Source organism: Salmo trutta, chromosome 38, assembly GCF_901001165.1.
Source record: "Salmo trutta chromosome 38, fSalTru1.1, whole genome shotgun sequence".
NCBI lineage: Eukaryota > Metazoa > Chordata > Actinopteri > Salmoniformes > Salmonidae > Salmo > Salmo trutta.
The window spans coordinates 5,634,785-5,659,415 of NC_042994.1; the positions used below are offsets into that span (position 1 = coordinate 5,634,785).

Consider the following 24,631-nt stretch of genomic DNA (forward strand, 5'->3'; position numbering starts at 1 on the left):
CTGTACCAAACATCCTAGTTAGATGTAAAATTGCGCGACTAAGATCTCCTCTGCAAAAACAAAAAAATGTATGACAGATTTCTTGAGTTATCTTAGATTAATTCTGACTATTTTGAGGAAGTGTATACTGGCTACGGCGCCTCAAGATGGACAAACGGTACTATTGCAGCTTTTTATTTTTCAAGCGACGGTCTTTTAAGGTTGTATGCAAGCATACTCGTTTGGTTCCCCGAGCCAAGTTCAGCTAGGTGCCAGCCGAACTGAAGCATGCGGAAGCCTTAAGGCAGACAGCATGTGTGTGTGTGTGTGTGTGTGTGTGTGTGTGTGTGTGTGTGTGTGTGTGTGTGTGTGTGTGTGTGTGTGTGTGTGTGTGAGTGAGTGTTAATTAAATTCACAGCTCAGCTAACTGGAGCAGGTCTGAGCAAACCATAGGGCCTAGCACAGAACTTCTCTCTCTCTCTCTGTCTCTGTCTCTGTCTCTGTCTCTGTCTCTCTCTCTCTCTCTCTCTCTCTCTCTCTCTCTCTCTCTCTCTCTCTCTCTCTCTCTCTCTCTCTCTCTCTCCTCTCTCTCTCTCTCTCTCTCTCTCTCTCTCTCTCTGTCTCTCTCCCTAGGGTTTCTACTGCTGCACATGTTTTCAATTAGAGAAAGGGGATGGAGGGAGAAAGTGAGAGAGAGATGGGGAGAGAGAGAGGCAGGGAGAGAGACAGAGAGAGACAGAGAGAGAGAAAGAGGGAGCGAGAGAGAGAGAGAGAGAGAGAGAAAGAACAGTAGCTGTGGTAACAAATAACAGTAAAGAAGGTGTGAGTTGGTGTATGTACAGATACACACTGAGTGTACACATATTGAAAGAGGAATGACTGAGTTATACACAGTGTGGGTAGATATGAGTTATACACAGTGTGGGTAGATATGAGTGCAATGTGTTCTGTGCTGCTGAAAAGTGGAGCAGGTTTGAATTGGTGTCGCCTATGAACAAGTATACAATTATACATATAACACATATTGAAAGAGGAATGATGTAGTTAAACAGGTAGATTATATAAAACAGATATGAGTTATATACAGTAGGGAGATATGAGTTATATACAGTAGGGAGATATGAGTTATATACAGTAGGGAGATATGAGTTATATACAGTAGGGAGATATGAGTTATATACAGTAGGGGGATATTAGTTATATACAGTAGGGAGATATGAGTTATATACAGTAGGGAGATATGAGTTATATACAGTAGGGGGATATGAGTTATATACAGTAGGGAGATATGAGTTACATACAGTAGGGGGATATGAGTTATATACAGTAGGGAGATATGAGTTATATACAGTAGGGAGATATTAGTTATTTGCAGTAGGGGGATATGAGTGTAATGTGTTCTAACCATGGTAAGGAAACTGCACTCCATCGTGTTCATGTTTTATCTTCCTCTCCTGCACACTGGCCAAATGGTGCTGCACTGTAGGTGGAGAAGGACAGGGTTAACAATGAGAGATATAGAGAGAGATGAAGGGTCGAGAGCGAGAGGGAGAGAGAGGGTGAGGAAGAGAGAGGGTTAACAATGAGAGATATAGAGAGAGACGAAGGGTAGAGAGCGAGAGGGAGAGAGAGGGTGAGGAAGAGAGAGGGTTAACAATGAGAGATATAGAGAGAGACGAAGGGTAGAGAGCGAGAGGGAGAGAGAGGGCGAGGAAGAGAGAGGGTTAACAATGAGAGATATAGAGAGCGATGAAGGGTCGAGAGCGAGAGCGAGAGAGAGGGTGAGGAAGAGAGAGGGTTAACAATGAGAGATATAGAGAGAGACGAAGGGTAGAGAGCGAGAGGGAGAGAGAGGGTGAGGAAGAGAGAGGGCGAGAGAGAGGGTGAGGAAGAGAGAGGGTTAACAATGAGAGATATAGAGAGAGACGAAGGGTAGAGAGCGAGAGGGAGAGAGAGGGTGAGGAAGAGAGAGGGCGAGAGAGAGGGTGAGGAAGAGAGAGGGTTAACAATGAGAGATATAGAGAGAGACGAAGGGTAGAGAGCGAGAGGGAGAGAGAGGGTGAGGAAGAGAGAGGGTTAGCAATGAGAGATATAGAGAGAGATGAAGGGTCGAGAGCGAGAGCGAGAGAGAGGGTGAGGAAGAGAGAGGGTTAACAATGAGAGATATAGAGAGAGACGAAGGGTAGAGAGCGAGAGGGAGAGAGAGGGTGAGGAAGAGAGAGGGCGAGAGAGAGGGGGAGAGAGGGGAGAGAGAAAAGAGGGAGAAAGAGAGTTTGGGGTGGGGAAGAGAGAGAGAGGAGGGCAAAGAGAGAGAGGGGGTGGAGGGAAGAGACAGAAAGAGCAATAGAGAGAGGCAGAGAGAGAGAGAGAAAGAGAAGAGAGAGGCAGAGAGAGAGAGAGAAAGAGAAGAGAGAGGCAGAGAGAGAGAGAGGCAGAGAGAGAGAGGCAGAGAGAGAGGCAGAGAGAGAGAGAGAGAGAGAGAAAGAGAGAAAGAGAAGAAAGAGGCAGAGAGAGAGAGAGGCAGAGAGAGCGAGAGAGAGAGAAACAGAGAGGGCGGTAGCTTAAGATTTTTAAGACAGTAGTTGAAGTAGTGATCGATCATGGATAACATTGTGGTAAAGTTAGTTTATGGTTACTGTACTACATTGTTGCTTACTTATCAGGTGACGGTCAACATGGTGTGAGCTTGGGGATGGGGAATGAAGGTCTCCACCTGGTTACAGGTGGGAAGAAGAGGTTATGGAGTCAGTTCTGGTCTCAAATCAGTCTTAGGGAGACAGAGTGTGTGAAAGGTCTCCACTAGTATTAATGAATAGGTGGAATATCACTTCTGGTCTCAAATCAATTTAAATGGAGACAGGAGCAAAGAGGTGTTCTGGGAAGTTATGAAGTCAGTTTCAAATCAGTTTAGAAGAGACAGGCTCTTATCAAATATCCACACTAGCGCACCAATTAGAATGAAGCGTTGGGCAAGCTTTCTAAGTGGTATGCTGGTGAGGATGATCTTGCCAGTGTGGATTTTGGAACAGTGAGTGACAAGTGAGAAAGAAAGAGGTGTTTTGGGGAGGGTTGTTTTGAGTTAGGTGTTTTGAAGAACAGTGTGTTGTGGTGAGTTTGGGGAGAAGAGTTCGGTAAGAATGGTCCAGGGGTCGGGGTACAGGTATAAGGGTAAAGGTAGAGTTTGGGGGCTAGGGGACGTGTCCTACCTGCATCCATGTCGTTGGGCCAACCGCTGGACTGGGAGGAGCCTGCGGCTGGGGAGCGTCCGGGGTAGAAGACATCGTCCGTGGGGCTCTCCAGCTCACTGTCGTCTAACGACTTCCTCTTGTTAGAGCTGCGGAGAGGAAGAGGGAGAGAGGAGTCAAGAATGGCTCCCTATTCCCTATGTAGTACACTAGGGTCCTGGTCTAAAGTAGTGCACTATTGGACCGGAGTCTAGTCAAATGGTTGACACTTGCTTCCCCCTGCGGCAGGAATCCAGTTCGATCCCTGAATGAGTCCTACACATTTCTGCTTCCACTTCTGGCTCCTACTACTCCCTGCTCCTCCCTGCTCCTGTCTCCCTGCTCCTGTCTCCCACTACTGTCTCCCTGCTCCTGTCTCCCACTACTTAATGGTCTCCTCCACTACTGTCTCCCACTACTGTCTCCTGCTCCTGTCTCCCACTACTGTCTCCCACTACTGCCTCCCTGCTCCTGTCTCCCACTACTGTCTCCCACTACTGCCTCCCTGCTCCTGTCTCCCACTACTGTCTCCCACTACTGTCTCCCTGCTCCTGTCTCCCACTACTGTCTCCCTGCTCCTGTCTTCCACTACTGTCTCCCTGCTCCTGTCTCCCACTACTGTCTCCCTGCTCCTGTCTCCCACTACTGTCTCCCTGCTCCTGTCTCCCACTACTGTCTCCCTGCTCCTGTCTCCCACTACTGTCTCCCACTACTGCCTCCCTGCTCCTGTCTCCCACTACTGTCTCCCACTACTGCCTCCCTGCTCCTGTCTCCCACTACTGTCTCCCACTACTGTCTCCCTGCTCCTGTCCCCCACTACTGTCTCCCTGCTCCTGTCTCCCACTACTGTCTCTCTGCTCCTGTCTCCCACTACTGTCTCCCTGCTCCTGTCTCCCACTACTGTCTCCCACTACTGTCTCCCTGCTCCTGTCTCCCACTACTGTCTCCCACTACTGTCTCCCTGGTACTGTCTCCCTGCTCCTGTCTCCCACTACTGCCTCCCTGCTCCTGTCTCCCACTACTGTCTCCCTGCTACTGTCTCCCACTACTGTCTCCCTGCTCCTGTCTCCCACTACTGTCTCCCTGCTACTGTCTTCCTGCTACTGTCTCCCTTCTACTGTCTCCCACTACTGTCTCCCACTACTATCTCCCTGCTCCTGTCTCCCACTACTGTCTCCCTGGTACTGTCTCCCTGCTCCTGTCTCCCACTACTGCCCCCCTGCTCCTGTCTCCCACTACTGTCTCCCTGCTACTGTCTCCCACTACTGTCTCCCTGCTCCTGTCTCCCACTACTGTCTCCCTGCTACTGTCTCCCTGCTACTGTCTCCCTTCTACTGTCTCCCACTATTGTCTCCCTGCTACTGTCTCCCTGCTACTGTCTCCCACTACTGACTCCCTGCTACTGTCTCCCTGCTACTGTCTCCCACTACTGTCTCCCTGCTCCTGTCTCCCACTGCTTTCCCTGTTCCTGTTTCCCACTTCTGTCTCCCTGCTCCTGTCTTCCACTACTTTCTCCCTGCTCCTGTCTTCCACTACTGTCTCCAACTTCTGTCTCCCTACTCCTGTCTTCCACTACTTTCTCCCTGCTCCTGTCTTCCACTACTGTCTCCAACTTCTGTCTCCCTGCTCTTGTCTTCCACTACTGTCTCCAACCTCTGTCTCCCTGCTCCTGTCTTCCACTACATTCTCCCTGCTCCTGTCTTCCACTACTGTCTCCAACTTCTGTCTCCCTGCTCTTGCCTTCTACTACTGTCTCCCTGCTACTTTCTCCCTGCTACTGTCTCCCACTACTGTCTCCCTGCTACTGACTTCCACTACTTTCTCCCTGCTCCTGTCTTCTACTACTGTCTCCCTGCTCCTGACTTCCACTACTTTCTCCCTGCTCCTGTCTCCCACTACTGTCTCCCACTACTGTCTCCCTGCTACTGTCTCCCACTACTGTCTCCCTGCTCCTGTCTCCCACTACTGTCTCCCACTACTGTCTCCCGCTACTGTCTCCCTGCTACTGTCTCCCACTACTGTCTCCCTGCTACTGTCTCCCGCTACTGTCTCCCTGCTACTGTCTCCCTGCTACTGTCTCCCACTACTGTCTCCCTGCTACTGTCTCCCACTACTGTCTCCCTGCTCCTGTCTCCCACTACTGTCTCCCTGCTCCTGTCTCCCACTACTGTCTCCCTTCAGTCTTTATTTAACCAGGGAAGTCACATTGAGAGTTCAGGCAGAGGATGAGGACAGCAGAATGAGAACAGTAGAAATGGACAGGAAGGAGAGGGTTGAAAACAGAGACAGAGGTAAACCTAAAAGGCTGATGTTTAAGGATATGAGATGTGCGCACAGGACCTTTTCTGAGTTTGTTTTAAGTATAGTCAGCAGAACAGTGTGTGTGTGTCTGTATGTGTGTGTGTGACAGAATAACTACCTCCGTGGAAGGTTTGAGTACAGCTCGACCTCAGACCTACAGTGCCAGAGAAGACAGAAAGAGAGAGAGAGGTGGAGAGAAGGATAGGGGGGGAAAAGGAGAGAGCATCACACATTTATAAGACCAGAAAGACAGAGAGACACAACAAGAGAGAAGAAAGAGATGGAACTCTCAGAGATGGAATGGACCAGAACACTCATACCGGTTATCAACTGAGGCGGTCTACAATGTCCCACATACATACTAAAGGAGGTACAGCCTGTAGATATCAGACCTGGGTTCAAACCGTATTTGTTTTCCTTCATCAAATACTATTTGAACCCAGGTCTGGTGGAGGAGCAGCTCTTTTCAATTAGGAACCTTTGAGTGGGTGGAACCTGTGTGACCGCTAAGCTGTTTGTTTCACCTAGGAACCATAGAGTGGAGGGAACTTAATTTAAGTGAGACCTACATGTACCTGGTGGAAGGGGGGGATGCGAGGGAGCGTCGCCCCAGAGCCACCTGGTTGATGTTGTAGTAGCCAGGACTCTCCAGGTCAGCCAGGGAGAAGTTAGGACCAGACGCTGTGGCTACAGGAGCTGGGAGAACACAGGAACGGGAGGAGGAGAGATTAAGAAGACAGTAAATCAGCATTTGGATTGTGGAATTTGAAGAACAAATGGCCAGCCAAGAGAACATTGGAAGAGTATGGAGAGAAAAACCGAGGGATAAGAGAGACAGAGCGAGAAGAAAGAGAAGGTGAGTGAGTGTTTGTGAGAGAGAGATAGACAGAGCTATTGATATAAATAGATAGATAGATAGATAGATAGATAGATAGATAGATAGATAGATAGATAGATAGATAGATAGATAGATAGATAGAGCTATATATATATATATATATATATATATATAGAGAGAGAGAGAGATATATAGAGCTATAGATAGATGTATATAGAGAGAGAAATAGATAGAGGTATAGATAGAGAGACAGATTGATAGAGCTATAGATAGAGATAGATAGATATATAGAGCTATAGATAGAGGTATAGATAGAGAGAGAACGATAAAGCTATAGATAGAGATATATAGAAAGAGCTGTAGATAGAGAGAGAGAGATAGAACTATAGATAAAGATATATAGAGCTGTAGCTAGAGAGATAGAGCTATAAATAGATAGATAGAGCTATAGATAGAGAGATATAGAGCAATACATAGGGAGATATAGAGCAATACATAGAGAGATATAGAGATATAGAGCTATAGATAGAGCTATATATAGATAAACAGAGCTATAGATAGCGATAGATCAATAGATATATAGATATAGCTATAGATAGAGAAAGATAGCTATAGAGAAAGATAGAGCTATAGATAAGAGAAAGATAGACAGAGCTATAGATAGAGATAGACAGAGCTATATATAGAGCTAGATAGAGTTATAGATAGAGTTATAGAGTTAGATAGATAGATAGATAGATAGATAGATAGATAGATAGATAGATAGATAGATAGATAGATAAAGATAGAGCTATAGATAGAGAAAGATAGAGCTATAGATAGAGATAGATAGAGTTACAAATAGAGAGATATAGATAGAGCTGTAGATAGAGATAGATAGAACTATAGATAGAGAGAGATAGAGCTATAAATAGAGATAGATCGATAGAGCTACAGATAGAGAAATATAGCTATAGATAGAGAAAGATAGAGCTATAGATAGAGATAGATAGATATAGCTATAGATAGAGAAAGATAGATAGAGCATGAGATAGAGTTAGATAGATAGAGCTATAGATAGCGATAGAAAGAGCTATAGATATAGCTATAGATGGATAGATAGAGCTATAGATAGAGGTAGATAAATAGAGATATAGATAGCGATAGAAAGAGCTATAGATATAGCTATAGATGGATAGATAGAGCTATAGATAGAGGTAGATAAATAGAGATATAGATAGAGAGATATAGATAGAGCTGTAGATAGATAGAGCTATAGATAGAGATAAATAGAGCTATAGATAGAGAGATAGAGCTATAGATATAGAGATTTAGATAGAGATAGATAGAGCCATAGATACAGAGATTTAGATAACGATAGAGAGCTATAGATAGATAGACAGAGCTATAGAGATAGATAAATAGAGAAATAGATAGAGCGATATAGATAGAGCTATAGGTATAGATAGAGCTATAGATAGAGGTAGATAAATAGAGATATAGATAGAGAGATATAGATAGAGCTGTAGATAGATAGAGCTATAGATAGAGATAAATAGAGCTATAGATAGAGAGATAGAGCTATAGATATAGAGATTTAGATAGAGATAGATAGAGCCATAGATACAGAGATTTAGATAACGATAGAGAGCTATAGATAGATAGACAGAGCTATAGAGATAGATAAATAGAGAAATAGATAGAGTGATATAGATAGAGCTATAGGTATAGATAGAGCTATAGATAGAGATCGATAGAGAGATATAGAGCTATAGATAGATAGACAGAGCTATAGAGATAGAGAAATAGATAGAGAGATATAGATAGAGCTATAGATAGAGAGAGATTGAGCTATAGATAGAGATAGATAGAGCTATAGTTTGGCCATAATGACCATCGTTATGTTTGGAGGAAAAAGGGGGACGCTTGAAAGCCGAAGAACACCATCCCAACCGTGAAGCACGGGGGTGGCAGCATCATGTTGTGGCGATGCTTTGCTGCAGGAGGGACTGGTGCACTTCACAAAATAGATGGCATCATGAGGAAGAAAAATTATGTGGACATATTGAAGCAACATCTCAAGGCATCAGTCAGGAAGTTAATGCTTGGTCGCAAATTGGTCTTCCAAATGGACAATGACCCCAAGCATACTTCCAAAGTTGTGGCAAAATGGCTTAAGGACAACAAAGTCAAGGTATTGGAGTGGCCATCACAAAGCCCTGACCTCAATCCCATAGAAAATGTGTGGGCAGAACTGAAAAAGTGTGTGCGAACAAGGAGGCCTACAAACCTGACTCAGTTACACAAGCTCTGTCAGGAGGAATGGGACAAAATTCACCCAACTTATTGTGGGAAGCTTGTGGAAGGCTTCCCGCTGAAATACATCATTCTCTCTACTATTATTCTGACATTTCACATTCTTAAAATAAAGTGGTGATCCTAACTGACCTAAGATAGGGAATTGTTACTAGGATTAAATGTCAGGAATTGTGAAAAAGGAGTTTAAATGTATTTGGCTAATGTGTATTTAAACTTCTGACTTCAACTGTATATATAGAGATATATAGAGCTATAGATAGAGATAGATAAAGCTATAGATAGAGCTTTAGTTAGAGACAGATAGATAGAGCTATAGTTAGAGACAGATAGATAAAGCTATAGTTAGAGATAGATAGAGCTATAGATCGAGATATATAGAGATAGATAGAGCTAGATAGAGCTATAGAGAGCAATAGATAGAGCTATAGATATATAGAGCTATAGATAGAGCTATAGATAGATAGAGCTATAGATAGATATAGAGCTATAGATAGAGATAGAGCTATAGATAGAGATAGAGCTGTAGATAGAGAGAGATAGATAGAGCTATAGATCGAGATATATAGAGATAGATAGAGATAGATAGAGCTATAAATAGAGCTATAGAGAGAGATAAATAGAGCTATAGATAGATAGAGCTATATATAGAGATAGAGCTATTGATAGATAGAGCTATAGATAGAGATTGAGCTATAGATAGAGATAGATAGAGCTATAGATATAGCTAAAGATAGAGATAGATAGAGCTATAGAAAGAGATAGATAGAGCTATAGGGAGAGATAGATAGAGCTATAGATAGAGAGATATAGATAGAGATAGAGCTATAGATATAGAGATAGATAGAGCTATATATAGAAAGGATAAGAGAGGGGTAGATACTCACTCTGTGACACCCTGACGAGCTCAGCCACGTTCCACACTCCTGAGGTGACGAAGCAGTCCTGGAAACTCAGGTGCCCTGCAGAGGAGAGAGGGGAAGTGTTAGGATGTGTGTGTGTGCGTGTGCGTGCGTGCGTGCGTGTGTGTGTGTGTGTGTGTGTGTGTGTTCTCTTACCATTGGGCGGTGGCTTGATGTCTGTGTCTCCTTGTTGGCTGGAGCTGTCTGATTGTCCAGATTCTGGAGGAGAAGAGAAGAGAGGGATTTAGCTTGGCTGTGGTGGATACAAAGTATAATGCTGTATGTGAGGAAACAGGAAGGGAGGTGTTGGAACCCCTCTGAACTTCAGTCATAGATTCTATACTGACAGATGGGATATCTGAGAAGAGTAGGGAGATTGCTTCACTAAGGGTCAAGGAGGGTGTCTGTATACAGTGTTTATTTGTATATATCAATGTCACAGAATGTTCCCAATGTTCCTACCCCCCCACAACACCTGTCTCAAGGTGTTCAGATTTACTGTTTGTGCGTGTGTGTGTGTGTGTGTGTGTGTGTGTGTGTGTGTGTGTGTGTGTGTGTGTGTTTAAGGTGTTCTGTTTATGCAGCCTAAAACCCTCCCAGCAAGGAGGTATTAAGTGAGACTAAGAAGAGGGATATGATTGTGCTGTTAGATGTTGGATGGCGCGCGCACACACACACACACACACACACACCCACTGGGTTGACCGCGCCATCTTTACTGCCCAGGGAGGGGGATTTAAGGCTAAGTGTGGTAAAGGTGAAGGAAACTCAGTGGCCTTTAGATATTGACAGAGACAGCAGTGGCACACACACACACACACACACACACACACACACACACACACACACACACACACACACACACACACACACACACAACACACTACATACACACACACACACACACACACACAACACACACACACTACACACAAGCACACAGCTGTCACAGCCTTATTACTGCTCTTGGCATTGGTAGGCCGCAGAAGCCAGAGACTAGAGTAGAGATTACAGCCACAAGGGAGAGGTTGTTACAGGGGAAGTTTTTCAGTAAAGACTCCTTAACCTCCAGCATGTGTCATTACAGGCTGATCCATTAGAACACAGTGGAGAACCAAGGCTGACACAGAGAAAGTACTATTGGTGATTTCTGTGTGCTTCTTTGTTTATGCACTGTGTGCTATCTGGCATGTGTGTGTGTTTTGTGGTTTATGTCCATGCACAGAATGTAGTCTATGTATAATTAAGCAATAAGGCCCGAGGGTCTGTTCTTCTGCACAACGCACTGCAGAGTGCCTGGATACAGCCCTTAGCCATGGTATATTGGCCATATACCAACAGGAAAACAAGGTTCCTTATTGCTATTAGAAACTGGCTACCAACATAATTAGAACAGTAAAAATAAATGTTTTGTCATACCCATGGTACAGTATATGGTCTGATATACCACGGCTGTCAGCCAATCAGCATTCAGGGCACGAACCACGCGTGAGTGTATGTTTCTGAATGACGGAGTGTGTGTGTATGCGTGTACAGTACCAGTGGCGTGGGCATGACATCAGCAGGGCCACAGCCAGGCCTAACTAACGGAGGTGTTTATCTGTAGCATGTAGGTGATAACAGAGCAGGGGAGAACTGATGCCAACACGCATAGACACACACACAAAGATGCACAAACACACACCAAGCACACATACACACCACGCGCACGCACACAATCCCACACACAGCACAGCCTCGCCACACTAAGCCACAAGATTAGCTAGTAGAAACAAAAACAGACCTGTCTCACTGCTTGCTAATGCTTAGAGAGGAGAGAGAGAGAGGTACAGAGAAAGTGAGGAACAGAGGGAGAGGGAGAAAGAAAGAGCGAAGTAGAGAGACAGAGCGATAGGGGGAGAGAGATAGAGGGAGAGAAAGAGAACAGGAAGGAAAGAAAAGGAGAAGAGGTTTGGGACAGAGAGAGAGAAGCCGAGAGAGGGAGAGAAACAGAAAGAGAGGAATAGAAAGAGAGCTCCTTTTTCCTCCCTTCTGCAGACTCTCTCCCTCTCTTATCTTTTCTCGCTGCTCCTGGCAGCCATCTTATGGCTTGGCAGCCATTTTAGCATTGGCGGTAGCGAAGCATTCCAGCTAGCTGACGCCACTCACACACAACCGTGCGCGCACACACACACTAAAAGTAAACATATACGTTGGCCAACGAAAACTGTTAAGAAAGAAAATAGCGTCCTCTGAACTTTCTTCCTGTTGTGTTTCGCCTCTTGAATCTATAATAAGAAGCACTGACTTTCCAACGTGGTACGTACAGCACATTGTGTGTTTGTGTGTGTCAGAGCTACAATCCAATGGAAAGCAGTTGGTGTTAAAGTGGTTTAACTGAATAAACACAGTAAACAGAACCCTCAACCCAATCAGGGTTTCTGGAATGATACAAATTGATTCAAACAGATTCCCCTCAGTCAATCCCCAGTAAATGTACTTTGATGTGAGTGATTTGTAGGCTAGTGGTTAGCACCACTTGGACCTGCTCCTTGGCCCAGATATAGGTGTGATTGAAGAAGCATGCGTGACAGACAGACAGCTTCTGTTCCTATCAGAGATGATAAGAGATATCAGGACAGCCAACACTACAGGCCCACTGACAACACCCATTTAACAGCACCCCCAGTGCTCTAGAACATCACTCTAGAACCCCACTCTGGTGAAGTGGTCACACTGACCGTCACAGCACAGCTGATTCTACATCTCTGGTAGCTTTGGCCTGGCTAGCCTAGCCCTACTATAACTGCTGGTGAACTCTTATTCAGTACCACTTATGTGTATCTCTATGTCACTACAGAGGAGGAACTGCCTGCTGGTTATCACCCTGACACCAGCTGCAGGCACTGAGGCAGCCCCCCCCCGGCCTCCCCCACAGTGTGTGTGTGGGTGTCTCTGTCTCTCCCCCATCCTCCCCCCAGCATCCTAGACACACATCCAGACCTCTTATCTGTACTCCACAGCCCCCCAAGCCCTCCCCAGAAACCCAAATCATGCCCCTGCAGCTCCCCTACCATCCTTTACTCCTACCCCTCAAAACCCCACAGCCTACCGCACAACACCTCCAAGGTCCAAAATTATTGGCACCCTTGATAAAGATGTGCAAAAAAGTATGTATAAAATAAATAATTCTGCGCTATATTGTATGCAATTCTTTACTAATACATTTATTCAGAGAAAGACATTTTGTTAAACAAGTAATACAAAAAAATCACAAAAAGATAGGTGTCAAAGCGATTGGCACTCCAGCTGTCAATACTCCGCCACCCTCCCCTTGAGAGAATAATGTCACAGTCTTTTTCTACAATGTTTTATGAGATTGGATAACAGATTGGGATCTTAGACCATTCCTCTATTCAGACTGAATCTTTCCAGATCCTTGATATCCTTTGTCTGCGCTTATGGACTGCCCTCTTTAATTCAATGGGGTGGTCAATTAACCATTTCTTGGTGGTTTTTGATGTGCACTTGGGGTTATTGTCTTGCTGGAAGATCCACTTGCGGCCAAGTTTCAGCCTCATGACAGAAGCAACCATGTTTTGGGCTAAAATGTCTTGGTACTTGGCAAAGTTCATGATGCCGTTGACCTTCACAAGGACACCAGGACCAGTGGAAGCAAAATAGCCCCATAACATCAAAGATCCACCACCATATTTTACAGTAGCTATGAGGGTCTTTTCTGCATATGCATCATTATTTTGACGCCAAACCCACCACTGGTGTGCATGGCCAAAGAGTACTATTTTCATGTCATCTGACCATAGCATCAGTTCCAATCCAAGCGCCTCTATCGTTTAGTAAACTCCATGCGTTCGTATTTGTTGTTTGCTCTCAAAAAATGAATTTGTTGGGGCAACCCTTCCAAAGAGCCTATTGACATAAACAAAAGGATAATATAGGAGGAAGGTGAAATCCTATTACACCGGCTCCGATGCTCGTCGTCTGTGGCAGGGCTTGCAGACGATAATGGATTACAAGGGGAAACCCAGCCGTGAGTTGCCCAGCGATGCAGAACTCCCAAACTAGCTGAATGCCTTTTATGCTCGCTTTGAGGAATATAACACTGTGCCTTGCGTGAAAGCCCCTGTTGTTCCAGATGACTGTTTGATTTTGCTCTCTGTGGCCAATGTGAGCAAAACATTTAACTTCACTATTTGGAATTTTGAATAAAAAGCGTGCCCATACTAAACTGCCTGCTACTCAGGCCCAGAAGCTAGGATATGCATATAACTGGTAGATCTGGATAGAAAACACTCTAAAGTTTAATAATGTCTGTGAGTATAACAGAACTCATATGGCTGGCAAAAACCTGAGACAAATCCAACCAGGAAGTGGGAAATCTGATGTTTGTCATTTTTTTAAGTGATTGCTTATCCAATATCCTGTGTCTGTGGGGTCAGACTGCACTTCCTACGGCTTCCAGTAGATGTCAACAGTCTTTAGAAGTTGTTTCAGGCTTGTATTGTGAAAGGGGATCGAATAAGAGCTGTTTCAACAAGTGGTCAAGCTGAAAGACCTTAGTTTAGTCTTGCGCGTGGCCATGAGCACGATGCTCATTCTCTTTCCTTTCTAATGACAACGGAATTGTCCGGTTGGAATATTATTGAAGATTTATGATAAAAACATCCTAAAGATTGATTATTTACATCGTTTGACATGTTTCTACTAACTTTAATAGAACTTTTTAGACTTTTCGTCTGGACTTTGTGCCCGCGCTTTGTGCATTTGGATTACTGGACTAAACGCGCAAACAAAAAGGAGGTATTTGGACATAAAGATTAACTTTATCGAACAAAACAAACATTTATTGTCTAACATGGAGTCCTGGGAGTGCCATCAGATGAAGATCATCAAAGGTAAGTGATTCATTTTAACGCTATTTCTGACTTTTGTGACACTTCTCCTTGGTTGGAAAATGGCTGTATGGTTTTCTGTGGCTAGGCGCTGACCTAACATAATCGCATGGTGTGCTTTCGCCGTAAAGCCTTTTTGAAATCGGACACTGTGGCTGGATTAACAAGAAGTTTATCTTTAAAATGGTGTTTAATACTTGTATGTTTGAGGAATTGTAATTATGAGATTTCTGTTGTTTGAATTTGGCGCCCTGCAATTTCACTGGCTGTTGGCGAGGTGGGACGCTCATGTCCCGAACGATCCCAGAGAGGTTAAACAGGTTAACAATCACAGGGCCAGATGGAATACCAGGGCACGTTCTCAAAGCATGCACAGGGCAGCTGGAAGGTGTCTTCAATGACATTTTTTATCTCTCCTTGTCAAGTCTGTTCTCCAAGATAACCTGCCTACATCTGTAATTATGAAGTGCTTTGAAAGGCTGGTCATGACACACATCAACACCATCATCCCAGACACCCTAGACCCACTCCAATTCGCATACCACCCCAACAGATCCACGGATGCCATTGAACTTCACACTGCCGTCTCCCACCTGGACAAGAGGGGAAATAACTATGGGAGAATGCTGTCCATAGACTCCGGCTCAGAGTTCCACACCATTGTCCCCTCCAAGCTCATCACCAAGCTAGGGACCCTGGTACTGAACCCCTCCCACTGCAACTGGATCCTGGACTTCCTGATGGGCCAGCCCCAGGTGGTGAGAGTAAGCCATGCTGACCCTCAAAACAGGGGCCTATCAGGGGTGTGTGCTTAGTCCTGTCCTGTACTCTCTGTTCACCCAAGACTGCGTGGTGACGATGGAGGTAGACCTGATCACCGACAGCAATGAAACAGCCTACAGGGAGGAGGTCAGAGACTTAGCAGTGTGGTGCCAGGACAATAACCTCTCCCTTAACTTCAGTAAGACCAAGGAGCTGATCGTGGACTATAGGAGAAAGAGGGGAGAGCACCATCCACATTGACAGGGCTATTGTGGAGCGGGCCGAGAGCTGCAAGTTCCATGGCATCCACATCACTAAGGACTTAAAATGGTCCACAGACACCAGCACAGTTGTGAAGAGGGCACGGCAGCGCCTCTTCCCACTCAGGAGGATCAAAAGATTTTGCATGGGACCTCGGTTCCTCAAAAAGTTCTACAGCTGCGCCATTGAGAGAATCTTGACTGGCTGCATCACCACTTGGTATGGCAAATGCACCGCCCTCGACCGCAAAGCACTACAGAGGGTGGTGAGGCCAGCCCAGTACATCACTGGGGCAGAGCACCTTGTCATCCAGGACCTCTATATCTGGCGATGTCAGAGGAAGGCCCGAAAAATTTCCAAAGACTCAAGCCATAGACTGTTCAGCCACTCAAGCCATAGACCGTTCATGCAGGACCAACAGGCTCCGAAACCGCTTCTTCCCCCAAGTTATAAGACTGCGCATGTGACAAATACTATATAATGTTTTATTTTGGCATGGAGGTGGCATCTAATTGTAGATTTGGTGACCAGAAGTTGCGGCCAATTTCTGGAATTCTCCAACTGTGGTCCTTGGACTTTTCTTTTCCTCCAGAACTATCTTCCTCACTGCGCTTGGGGACAAGATACACATGCATATACACATACACATTCCTCCAGTTCCTCCAAATCCCCAATAGTCCATTTACACAATCACAATCCTGTACTGCTCCTCCCCAAATTCCCCCAATGGAGTTTCATGAAGCCTGATGTAAAGCATCCCTAGACCCAAACAGTCACAGTCCCATATTCCCACCAGTCCCCACAAACCCTGACAGTCCCATATTCCCACCAGTCCCTACAAACCCTGACAGTCCCATATTCCCACCAGTCCCCACAAACCCTGACAGTCCCATATTCCCACCAGTCTCCACAAACCCTGACAGTCCCATATTCCCACCAGTCCCCACAAACCCTGACAGTCCCATATTCCCACCAGTCCCCACAAACCCTGACAGTCCCATATTCCCACCAGTCCCCACAAACCCTGACAGTCCCATATTCCCACCAGTCTCCACAAACCCTGACAGTCCCATATTCCCACCAGTCTCCACAAACCCTGACAGTCCCATATTCCCACCAGTCCCCACAAACCCTGACAGTCCCATATTCCCACCAGTCTCCACAAACCCTGACAATCCCATGGCTTTAGACACCAACAGTCTTGTATATCTCCTCCCTCCAAATTCCCCCATCGAAACCCCATGACACACACATCAGCAGCCATCCCCACAGCCCGCCCCATATCCCCATATTATTCCCACCACAGCCCCACCACAACCATTATACAGTAAGCCTTCATGGCCTTAACATACCCCCCACTATGTCTGCTCTTTTCTCTCCCCCTCCTTCCTAACCCTCTCTCTCTTTTTCTCTCTCTCCTGCCTAGCTCTCTCTCTTTTTGTCTCTATCCTGGCTAACCTTCTCTCTCTCCTGGCTAACCCTCTCTTTCTTTCCTCTCTCTCCTTCCTAACCCTCTATCTTTTCTCTCTCTCCTTCCTAACCCTCTATCTTTTCTCTCTCTCCTTCCTAACCCTCTCTTTTCACTCACTCTCTCTCTCTCTCTCCTCCCTTAACCCTGACTTCCCCAACCTTCCTCTCCCCCTTCTGTGGTTCCTCTCACTCCCCCTTCTCTCCATTCCTCCCTCTGTGGTTCCTGCCTCCCCCTCCATTCCTCCCTCTGTGGTTCCTCTATCCCCCTCCACTCCTCCCTCTGTGGTTCCTCTCTCTCTCCACTCCTCTGCTCCTTCTCTCATCAGTCTCTCCATTCTGTCCTCCCTCTGCACTCTCCTCTCCTCCCTAACCTCTGTCCCCTCCTCTCTTCCCTAACCTTCACTCTCCTCTCCTCCCTAACCTCTGTCCCCTCCTCTCTTCCCTAACCTTCACTCTCCTCTCCTCCCTAACCTCGGTCCCCTCCTCTCTTCCCTAACCTTCACTCTCCTCTTCTCCCTAACCTCTGTCCCCTCCTCTCTTCCCTAACCTTCACTCTCCTCTTCTCCCTAACCTCTGTCCCCTCCTCTCTTCCCTAACCTTCACTCTCCTCTTCTCCCTAACCTCTGTCCCCTCCTCTCTTCCCTAACCTTCACTCTCCTCTTCTCCCTAACCTCTGTCCCCTCCTCTCTTCCCTAACCTTCACTCTCCTCTTCTCCCTAACCTCTGTCCCCTCTTCTCCTCCCTAACCTTCACTCTCCTCTTCTCCCTAACCTCTGTCCCCTCTTCTCCTCCCTAACCTTCACTCTCCTCTTCTCCCTAACCTCTGTCCCCTCCTCTCTTCCCTAACCTTCACTCTCCTCTCCTCCCTAACCTCTCTTCCCTAACCTTCACTTTCATACAACTCTCCCCCTTCTCTCCCCCCTCCCTCTCCTCCTCTGTGGTTCAAATATAAATTCAAAGGCATTATTGACATGGGCAACATATGTTTATATTGCCAAAGAAAATGGAATAGACAATAAATAAAAGGGAAATAAACAAGGGAAACATTAGTAAACATTACCCACACAAAAGTTTGAAAAGAATATAGACATTTTAAATGTTATATTATTGACAGTGTTGTGTACAGTATGTACAGTGTTGTGTTGTAACAATGTACAAGTAGTTGAAGTATAAAAGGGAAAATAAATAAACAGATGAAAACGGATCACAAATCCTGCTACTGAGACGGCACATTGTGGTATTTCACCTAACAGATACGGGAGTTTATCAATGTTTCATTTTTTTACATATTCTTTGTGGGTCTGTGTGATCTGAGTGAAATATGTGTCTCTAATATGGTCATACATTTGGCAGGAGGTTAGGAAGTGCAGCTCAGTTTCCACCTCATTTTGAGGGCAGTGGTCAGACAGAGGGTCAGACAGACCATGTCACACTGAGCAGCCCGGCCGGACTAACAGACGGCTAACAGAGGGGCAGACAGACCATGTCACACTGAGCAGCCCGGCCGGACTAACAGACGGCTAACTGAGGGGCAGACAGACCATGTCACACTGAGCAGCCCGGCCGGACTAACAGACGGCTAACTGAGGGGCAGACAGACCATGTCACACTGAGCAGCCCGGCAGGACTAACAGACGGCTAACTGAGGGGCAGACAGACCATGTCACACTGAGCAGCCCGGCAGGACTAACAGACGGCTAACTGAGGGGCAGGCAGACCATGTCACACTGAGCAGCCCGGCAGGACTAACAGACGGCTAACTGAGGGGCAGACAGACCATGTCACACTGAGCAGCCCAACAAACACATACTGACACACACATACTGACACACACACACACACACACACACACACACACACACACACACACACACACACACACACACACACACACACACACACACACACACACACACACACACAAACACACACACACACACACACACACACACACACACACACACACACTCACATACTGACACACACATACTGACACACACATACTGACACACACACACACACAAACATACTGACCCACACACACACACACTGACACACACACACATACTGACACACACACACACTGACACCCACACATACTGACACACACACACACACACACACACACACACACACACACACACACACACACACACACACAACACACACACACACAACAAACACATACTGACACACACATACTGACACACACATACTGACACACACACACACACATACTGACACACACACACACACACACACACTCACATACTGACACACACATACTGACACACACACACACACACACACACTAAAACACAATCACACTGACTCAGATTAATACACACACACTGACACACACACACACTTAAGTCTATAAATCAGATGGAGAGGGGAAAGTGGAGTCAAAACCAAGAACAGCCCACAGCTGGCCAGATGTTTTATAGGGCATGGCAGAGAAGAGTCCTTGTGAATGAGTGTGTACACACACCTGTACTATTTTAATGCTTGTAATGTAAAGCCGCTCCTCTGTTCCAACATGTTAAAACCCCAAGTGAGCACCATCAAGTGCATGGCCATCTGTACATCTTAACAGTGTGTGTGTGTGTGTGTGTGTGTGTGTGTGTGTGTGTCAGTGCGTATTCACAGAGATTCCCCTCACGAATGACAACTCTCCCTCCCTTTTCCTCCTTCATCCCTCACTCTTCCCCAAAACACAGGATAACGCAGTACTGCCTCCACGTCAACTCTCCCCATCCCTCCCTCCCTCCCTCAGTCCTCCCATCGATCCCTTCTCCCTCCCTCCCTCCCTCAGTCCTCCCCCATTCATCCCTTCTCCCTCCCTCCCTCAGTCCTCCCCATCCATCCCTTCTCCCTCCATTCGCTTCTTCCCCAAAACACAGGATAACGCAGTACTGCCTCCATGTCAACTCTCCCCATCCCTCCCTCCCTCCCTACCTCCCTCCCTCCCTCCCTCAGTCCTCCCCATCCATCCCTTCTCCCTCCATTCGCTTCTTCCCCAAAACACAGGATAACGCAGTACTGCCTCCATGTCAACACTCCCCATCCATCCCTCCCTCAGTCCCCCCCATCCATCCATCCATCCTCCCTCCCTCCCTCCCTCCCTCCCTCCCTCCCTCCCTCCCTCCCTCCCTCCCTCCCTCCCTCCCCCATCCATCCCTTCTCCCTCCATTCCCTTCTTCCCCAAAACACAGGATAACGCTGTACCCAAGCCTCCCAATTGGGTTTCGCTTAAGAGGTTTATGGGTATGTTGCTAAACATTCTGACCTTTTTTTAATCCTTAATGCGCTTAAAATGTTCCAACCCTCCTAATCCCCTCGGCTATCCCACACAGATGTTCACTCTGCTCTTTTATTGGACATTATTTTAGTATTTATATTTTCCTGGGTTTATTTTTTTAGCTGGTGTATTTTATTACTTTTTCCAGTTTTTCTCTCTTTTATTATTTATTTATCATTTAGTCATTTATTTTCATATAAGTGGATTTAAAAAAAATGATACTTCTCTGCAGGCAGTCTGTATGGACACCCCTGCTTTGATGGGGTCCTGACAGTGTGACTAAGGACCCTATAGTAGCAGGTCAATAAGCCCTGTAGCACTGCTCCTGTTTGAGTTAAAAGCCTCTGACCCAAGACAAAAGAGAAATGATCCATCCTAAATGTGTGTGTGTGTTTGCCAATGAGTGCGTCGGTGTGCGTTTCTCCATTTGTGTGCATGTGCGTTTCCACAATGCACTGTGCCAGTCAAACCAGGCAGAAGCCCACGTGTGTGTGGAGCATAGTGGCAGCAGTGGGTTCTGAGTAGAGAGAGCAGGTGTGCCTAGCCGCCCCGCGCAGCTTGCTGCCCATCTGTGCGCCCGTCTGTGTGCCGCCTGCACCCACGCTCTGCCAACACCGCCGTGCCGCACCAAGGGGACCCCGGTGAGAGAGCGGAGGGAGGGAGGGAGGGAGGGAGGGAGGGAGAGAGGAGGGATGGAGGGGGGCTCTGCAGGGCTGGGGCCTGGAGGACAGGCAGGGGATGGGTAGATTGGGGAAGGGAGGGTAAAGTAGGAGAGAGGAGAGAGGGAGAGGGGGATGGAGAGATAGAGGGAATGATGGAGAGAAGGTAGGGGAGAAGGACTCCAGGGCTGGGGCCTAGAGCCCTGACTAGAGGACAAATAGACAGTGGAGGAAGGAGGGAGTGAAGGGAGGGAAAAGGAGGAGAGAGGAGAGGGAGGGATAGAGGGATGGAGGGGAGGGATGGAGGGGAGGGAGGAGGTGGAGGGAGGGATGTTCCAGGGCTTTGGCCTGGAGGATAGATAGACAGGCAGGGCATGGATGAGGGAGGAGAGAGGGAAGAATGGAGGGAGTATAGAGGAGGGCTAGATAGACAGGCCAGGGGACTGGTAGAGTGGGTAAGGGAGGCAGGGAAGGGGGAGACGGCTGGCTGGCTGCATGCCCATACACAACACAGCCCCACCGCCACCTTGGCTCTGCTTTCTCTCTCCATTCATCCTCTTATCCTAATAATACCACTACACCTTCACCCCTCTTTCTCCCTCTCTCTCTTTCTCTCTCTCTCTCTGTTGTATCAATGCAGCTTACCGCTGCTCTGTAATACAATGTGTTTAAGTCATACATGGAGTGCCCTATAGGCATACAGAAAGATGTTTTATTGTTTATGGACCAATTAGTGTTGGGCTGATATAAAGAGAAAAAAATTGTGTCTGTCTTCTCCCAGAAAGTGATCTTTTAATAAAGCATTGATACTGAGGGGCAGATAGCCTAGTGGTTAGAGGCAGGTAGCCTAGTGGTTAGAGGCAGGTAGCCTAGTGGTTAGAGGCAGGTAGCCTAGTGGTTAGAGGCAGGTAGCCTAGTGGTTAGAGGCAGGCAGCCTAGTGGTTAGAGGCAGGCAGCCTAGTGGTTAGAGGCAGGTAGCCTAGTGGTTAGAGCGTTGAGCCAGTAACCGAAAGGTTGCAAAATCGAATCCCCGAGCTGACAAGGTAAAAATCTGTTGTTCTGCCCCTGAACAAGGCAATTAACCCACTGTTCCTAGGCCATCATTGTAAATAAGAGTTTGTTCTTAACTGACTTGCCTGGTTAAATAAAGGTTACAAAAAATATAAAAGATATCACCAAACCTTCTCTTTGACACAGTACATGATCAGTCCCCCACATTGGGTGATCATTACTATGCAAGCTGGCCTGTTGGTCACAGCCCCAACAGATACACACTGATTCATAATTAATATGGATAGCTGGGTGGAAATAGATTGCCTAATTCAGTGGCTGGGAGTGATGCTGACAGGCCTGTTATAGTCCCCGTAGGACCCCTAGGGCTCAGTCAGAACCCTACATATACACAGACACACACTGGAGACGTGTGAGAGAGACTTGGATCTAGGGCTGGGCGATATGGCCTAAAAATACTATCTAAATGTTTTCTAACTTATGGGCGATTCACAATGTATAGAGAGAGATTTTTTTCATGCTTTCTCTAAATACGCATTGTATAATTAAAGGTAAAATACACTGCATTTCAAACAGTCAGCAATACTCTAATGAATTCAGGGCATGTGAAGTTATACCTAGGCTAAACATAAGCCTTCCACAACCATACGACTCACTAATAATTGTATTAATGCACAGCCACTAATAATGACGAACTTGTTGTAGCAGGCAACAATCTCTCCAGCCCAGGTGCTAGTGATTAGCCAGTGACTCTTTATATTTCAAGTTTAGCCAACTTGGATCTATTTTCTAGCTAACAAGGTAGAACAGTTGAATCGTTTGAACAGCATGTTAGCCTGTCCACTTTTTCAACAACTGGAATCAAGTGGCCTGCCTTATTTCTCAGAGTGAGAACTAGTTGCCAATTCCTTATATAATTATGTTTCAGGCTTATTGCATATTTCTAAAACAAAGACTATACAGCTAGTATAACCGTCTTTGGCTAAAATGCTGCTAGCGGTACATTGGTACCAATGTCGCGTGTGACAAACTGAGCATTCATTTTCCAGAATCAATGTTCATTAATACTATCGTTTTAGGGTATCGTCTGAAAAGTTGACTTCTACTCTATTACAGTAAAATAATGTTGGACCAAACCTCAAATGCAAATAGCGAGCTGAAACCGCTCATTAGAGAGGAAGATGTGATCTCTTAGCTTTGTTGGCGTGAGAGGCATGGGGGGGGAGGGTTGTGTGTAAACCGTATAGGAAGTGGCAAAGCAAGAGGTTTCACTCTCGCTAAAACCTGTCCAAAATTAGGCCAAGGCGGCATTTCTATGGGCTTATTTTGGACCTAAGTTTGTCGCCTGCCTTCCCGCCTTGGGGACGACTCCCCCCATTGTTAGGGAGGAGACATGCATCTCGTCCTTATACACAGATCTCTGCTGTAAATGGGAAGGTGCCCACAGCACAGAGGAGCGAAGGAGACGAGACCAAAAATATGAGAACAAGCAGACAGACGCTCACAAAAATGAAAAATAACAAAACCTTGATTCTTTGACACAGGCATTTGGAATATCACCCAAAATATACATTCAAATTAATTAGATATATCTCCCAGCACTATTTGGATCAACCATCTCTGTGTTTGTACCTTGTTAACCTTCATCTCTGTGTTAGTACCCTGTTGATTTTCATCTCTGTGTTAGTACCCTGTTGATCTCCATCTCTGTGTTAGTACCCTGTTGATCTTCATCTCTGTGTTAGTACCCTGTTAACCTTCATCTCTGTGTTAGTACCCTGTTGATCTTCATCTCTGTGTTAGTACCCTGTTCACCTTCATCTCTGTGTTAGTACCCTGTTAACCTTCATCTCTGTGTTAGTACCCTGTTGATCTTCATCTCTGTGTTAGTACCCTGTTAACCTTCATCTCTGTGTTAGTACCCTGTTAACCTTCATCTCTGTTTTAGTACCCTGTTGATCTTCATCTCTGTGTTAGTACCCTGCTAACCTTCATCTCTGTGTTAGTACCCTGTTAACCTTCATCTCTGTGTTAGTACCCTGTTAACTGTCATCTCTGTGTTAGTACCCTGTTAACCTTCATCTCTGTGTTAGTACCCTGTTAACCTTCATCTCTGTGTTAGTACCCTGTTAACCTTCATCTCTGTGTTAGTACCCTGTTGATCTTCATCCTTGTGTTAGTACCCTATTAACCTTGGCCACGGCCATAGTGTGTGTGTGTATGTATGTGTTTGTGTCTATGTGTGTCTGTGTGTCTGTGTGTCTGTGTGTGTGTGTGTGTGTTTGTGTCTATGTGTGTCTGTGTGTCTGTGTGTCTGTCTGTGTGTGTGTGTGTGTGTGTGTGTGTGTGTGTGTGTGTGTGTGTGTGTTTGTGTCTATGTGTGTGTGTGTGTGTGTGTGTGTGTGTGTGTGTGTGTGTGTGTGTGTGTGTGTGTGTGTTAGTTAAACTTGATATAAATGTTTTTGTTGCATGGGCTGTGTCTCAATCCAAGTGCTGTTTGTCAGACCAGGATATATCCCTGAAAATCGGTCTTCTCACGAAAACGTCGGTAGCATCCAAACGGGTTGGCCCACAAACTAATATGACCACTCTATAGAAAGGGGCCACTCTCACGAACACAATGGTGTTCTCCATTTTGCTTACGACCCAATTGTTTTAAGGTAACCCATACAAATGAATGGAAGTATGGTGGTAGTTTTTTGCCAACACAAATAAGGGGTTGAATATGTGTAAATA

At 46.0% G+C, this 24,631-nt stretch overlaps 1 protein-coding gene across 13 annotated transcripts in view; it reads right to left on the bottom strand.

The window, feature by feature from the left end:
- Nucleotides 1-24,631, bottom strand: part of LOC115177605 (nuclear factor 1 X-type) — a 145,231-nt gene that overhangs the window by 18,625 nt on the left and 101,975 nt on the right. For 6 of the 13 annotated variants that reach the window (XM_029738508.1, XM_029738510.1, XM_029738499.1 and 3 more), the window contains 7 exons: nt 9,696-9,758; nt 9,525-9,599; nt 6,074-6,200; nt 5,623-5,658; nt 3,186-3,313; nt 2,636-2,692; nt 1,385-1,459 (listed from right to left, as the gene is read on the bottom strand). In XM_029738508.1, the coding sequence (XP_029594368.1) occupies nt 1,385-1,459; nt 2,636-2,692; nt 3,186-3,313; nt 5,623-5,658; nt 6,074-6,200; nt 9,525-9,599; nt 9,696-9,758 (561 nt within the window). The remainder of the gene's footprint in view (nt 1-1,384; nt 1,460-2,635; nt 2,693-3,185; nt 3,314-5,622; nt 5,659-6,073; nt 6,201-9,524; nt 9,600-9,695; nt 9,759-24,631) is intronic. The other 7 variants (XM_029738511.1, XM_029738507.1, XM_029738500.1 and 4 more) reach the window with 6 other exon arrangements.